Raw genomic sequence first — 3955 nt, forward strand, 5'->3', positions numbered from 1 at the left:
TATGGTTAATGATAAATATCAAAGGTATTATCATAATTTCAACAAAAATAAGAACAAATCAATAACTGACATTTATACAAGTGTTCATGACAGGTTCATAATTTTATTTAAAAAAATAAACTAGTAATTCTTAGTAAAACCAAATAGTTTTTATTAACAAAAGTGGACGCAAGGTAGGTAAATTAACTTTTTAAACATAAGGGATAAGAAATGTTATTTCATGAAAGTTCAGGTGGGAAATAGTAATTTGACCCAATGAAAAATACATACTAAAGGAGAAAGTAAACAATTGCCTATCTTGAAATTCATTTATTTATCCAAGACCAAAAGACTTGTTCCCACCTAAGGTTTAGTGCAAATATAAACTCTTATTTGTGAGGTTATAAATACCCAAATACTTACTTATTATCAAACTTTTGTTAAAATCTTCTGTTAGAGTTAAGGGTAAAACTGTCATTTTATCAATAATATTATAAAAAATATAATTTTATCTTATTTTCTTTCATAGGTTTTGAAAATTGATAATTTCATGCTAATCTAAACTTTTCCAGCGTTTAAAAGTGACTTTTCCCCTCACATCCCTAAGGTTTTTTTCTTTCCTCTCTAGCCATAATCTCTGATGATGACGACTTCCTCTTTCCACCATTTTTCTTTTGTTTAACCGTCTCTCACTACTGGAATAGTTCAACCGTCTCTCCGTGCAATGAAGAGATGGAGTCAATTCATCTGCATCTCTTCGTCGATGAAGATAGACGAGGACAAACTCGTCAACGAAGTCATCTTTGTCTTTTCCTCAATGAAGAGACTCTTTGTTACATGGAGAGTAGGCCGAATAATTTTGATAGTGAGAGACGACCGAATAAAAGAAAAACTATGGGAAGAGTTAGTCGTTGGAGATAGAGTGGTGGCCAAAGAGGGGAAAAAAAAACTAGAGGTGTGGGTGGGAGGAATAGTCACTTTTTAAAATTGAAAAAGTTTAAGTAGAGGTAAAATTACTAGTTTTTTAAATTTTGGGGGGAGAATGAGATAAAATTATATACTTTTTTAATATTATGGTTAAAATGATAAATTTGCCCTTACATATAACATAAAAGTTTAATAAAAATTAAATAACAGATAAATATTTGAATTTTTGAAATTTCGTATGTGTGAGTTTGAAATTGGAGTATTCCTTGGGTGGGAATAAGTCCTTGGTCCTTTTATAGAGATAAACTCCCGTGAACAACAGTTTCATTTCATAAATCTTGTTCATCAGTCAACCTTCTCAAGTCTCAACCAAATTTCAGACTTCATATAATAAAATAATGTCCAATTCAAAGCCAAGAACAGTATGTTGCATAGGCGATATTCATGGTTACATGACAAAGCTCCAAAATCTGTGGACAAATCTTGAAACCTTTATCGACCCATCAGACTTCAACTCTGCTCTCATCATTTTCTTGGGTGATTACTGTGACCGCGGACCAAGCACGCGACAAGTCATAGACTTCTTGCTTTCACTGACCACAAAGTACCCCAGCCAAAAACATGTCTTTCTGTCTGGAAACCATGACTTGGCGTTTGCAGGATTCGTCGGAGTGCTTCCGGAGCCGAGAAATGGGGCGGATTTTAAAAAGGGGTGGAAGGAATATGAACAAAATGAAGAGAGAGAAGGTTGGTTTAAGGGTGAGAGATATGAGAGAATGCATTTGCAAGGAAGGAGATGGGGTGGGCATACTAAGGATAAGTTTAATTCTGTTAAAGGGACTGAGTATAAGGGCTCTATTTATAGTGCTGCTCCAACTTTTGAGTCTTATGGGGTTCCTCATGGCTCTGCTGGTATGATTCTAATCAGTCAGTTTTTTGTTAAATTTGAGAAATGATTTTGTTGCTAATGGGATTTAATCTATGTGATTTGAGTACTCGTGTTTAGTTTTGAGAAAATGTTGAATTTTAGAACTGATTGTAATTTGATTACCTATGTTTAGTTTTAAGAAAATTTGTGATTATCTCTCTTTGGTAAAGGGCTTCTTGTGTTTAAATTTAGGGTTTCTAATTGCTTATGTTGGGTTTGATAGATTAATTTTTTGGATGAATGTGATTCTTGGTAATTCAATGCATAAAAATTGTGTTGTTTCGCTAGTATCATTTTTTCTTTTTATTGTTGAGAATTTGGGAATTAATTTTATTGCTATTGTGTTTGATTTGAGGCATGATTATGTCATTGGGTATGGCGTTTGTTATTTGTTGATAAATGGTAGCTTTGTGTGACTCTGATAGTTACTAGTTGTTCATTTGTCTTTGATAAATATGATTCATAATTTATTAGATGCAAATGGAATGCTTTTGCTTGATGAATGTGATTTTTAATGCTTTGATGCCTAATAAATTGTTCTTTTTTTCTTGTTCTTGTTCATGTAGTATGATGCTTAATAGTGTTTAATTCCTGATTTTGGAGTTCCCTTGAGGGTTTATTTTTCTTTGTATTTTATTCTTATTACAATTAATACTGGCTTTATAATCTTGAGAAGTATGATTTTGCTATGGCTATTTTTAATTGAAAGAATACTTTTTGTGTATAGATTTGGTTAAGGCGGTTCCTGATGACCACAAAAAATTTCTTGCCAATATGGTTTGGGCCCACGAAGAGGTAACGCTTGTTCTATCTGCCACTTTTGCAGTCATGACTATGATAAGTAATGTATGTATGCTTCTTAGTCATACCACTCTTGTTCCAAAATGTTATGTACCTAGTTGTAAATTATGTAATTTCGTATTTTCTGTGTTTCATTGAACAAAAAAAATTCAAATTGCTTTTTTGATGTGAAACATTAAATGAGAGATTCATTGGGTCTGTTTCTTTTTCCAGGATGATGTCTGTGTAGAGTCTGAGAATGGAATTAAACAATGTAAATTAATTGCTGTCCATGCTGGTCTAGAGAAAGATAAAAATGTTGATGAGCAATTGATGTTTTTGAAAGCCAGGGACACTGGAGTGTCCAAGGTAGAAGCTCTAAGCGGGAGGAAAAATGTGTGGGATATACCGGAGGTAATGACTCAGTGCCTCGTATTATTATGCATGTGCTTTAACTGAACTTTCGTATTCTGAGTTACTTAATTGTGGTCTTTGTTTGGCCTTTGGTCAGACATTTAATAGGAGACATTTTAGACCTAATAACGTGAAACGGAGCCTGAATGTATGATGTATTTTATCTGACAGGAACTAACTGAGAAACCTGTCATTGTGGTAAGTGGTCACCATGGAAAACTTCACGTTGAGGGCCTTCGACTTATTATTGATGAAGGTGGTGGATATGAACATAAGCCAGTGGCTGCAATTGTGCTTCCGTCAATGAAGATTGTCCGTGATACTGATAATTTGGTGAAATAGCTTTGACTCTGATGAATTATCATATAATGAAACAACTTAATACTTATTTTTTTTTCAAATATTTGGAATATATCTACTGCATGCATGCATAGCAAGGCTCTGTATGTTAACCGCTATTATGCTTTGAATTATATCATGATACTTGTTTTGTCTCCCACTTACACATTATGAGAGATCTAAACTAAATACTTAAATACAAAAATATCATATAATAATATTTTTCGTACTTGTAAATTTATAGTGCGACTTCCAGAGCATATTATTGTGAATTTGTTAGAAATAACATAATTATTTTAACCCAATAAAATAATAATTAATCATTAGTCTCACTATACTTTAGATTTATTTGATAATACCAATATCTCTAATACCACAAAATAATTGTATTATTTCCTTATGTATCTATGATCAAATTATATCTCACATATAATTGATAAGATCAGTTGGCCAATAGATACACGTAATGAATAAGTCTTTCTCTTTTATTCGAAATTCTTAATTTAAATTTAACTGTTTTTCTAGTCAAGCTAAAAGAGCAAACATTAAGAATAAATATAATATAAAATAACAATAAAGACTCTTAAG

At 32.2% G+C, this 3955-nt stretch overlaps 1 protein-coding gene across 2 annotated transcripts; it reads left to right on the forward strand.

Moving 5' to 3' along the window:
* The first annotated feature begins 1227 nt into the window (after positions 1-1227).
* LOC123202337 (tyrosine-protein phosphatase RLPH2-like) lies at positions 1228-3527 on the forward strand. Of its 2 annotated transcripts, none has more exons than XM_044618212.1 (4): positions 1228-1818; positions 2562-2680; positions 2849-3028; positions 3200-3527. In XM_044618212.1, exons 1-4 carry the CDS (start codon positions 1305-1307, stop codon positions 3368-3370), a joined length of 984 nt encoding a protein of 327 aa, XP_044474147.1. In that variant the 5' UTR covers positions 1228-1304; the 3' UTR covers positions 3371-3527. The 2 variants fall into 2 exon arrangements, with proteins under 2 accessions (XP_044474147.1, XP_044474149.1); XM_044618214.1 differs by having other exon boundaries at positions 1230-1818; positions 2562-2629.
* Positions 3528-3955: the final 428 nt, after the last annotated feature.

Source organism: Mangifera indica, chromosome 18 (genome assembly GCF_011075055.1).
Source record: "Mangifera indica cultivar Alphonso chromosome 18, CATAS_Mindica_2.1, whole genome shotgun sequence".
Taxonomy (NCBI): domain Eukaryota; kingdom Viridiplantae; phylum Streptophyta; class Magnoliopsida; order Sapindales; family Anacardiaceae; genus Mangifera; species Mangifera indica.

Coding starts and splice junctions, on each gene's coding strand:
- LOC123202337 (XM_044618212.1), top strand. CDS start 1,305: ATGTCCAATTCAAAGCCAAGAACAGTATGTTGCATAGGCGATATTCAT. Junction 1,819..2,561: donor GGTTCCTCATGGCTCTGCTG/GTATGATTCTAA, acceptor TTTTGTGTATAG/ATTTGGTTAAGGCGGTTCCT. Junction 3,029..3,199: donor ATGTGTGGGATATACCGGAG/GTAATGACTCAG, acceptor TTTATCTGACAG/GAACTAACTGAGAAACCTGT.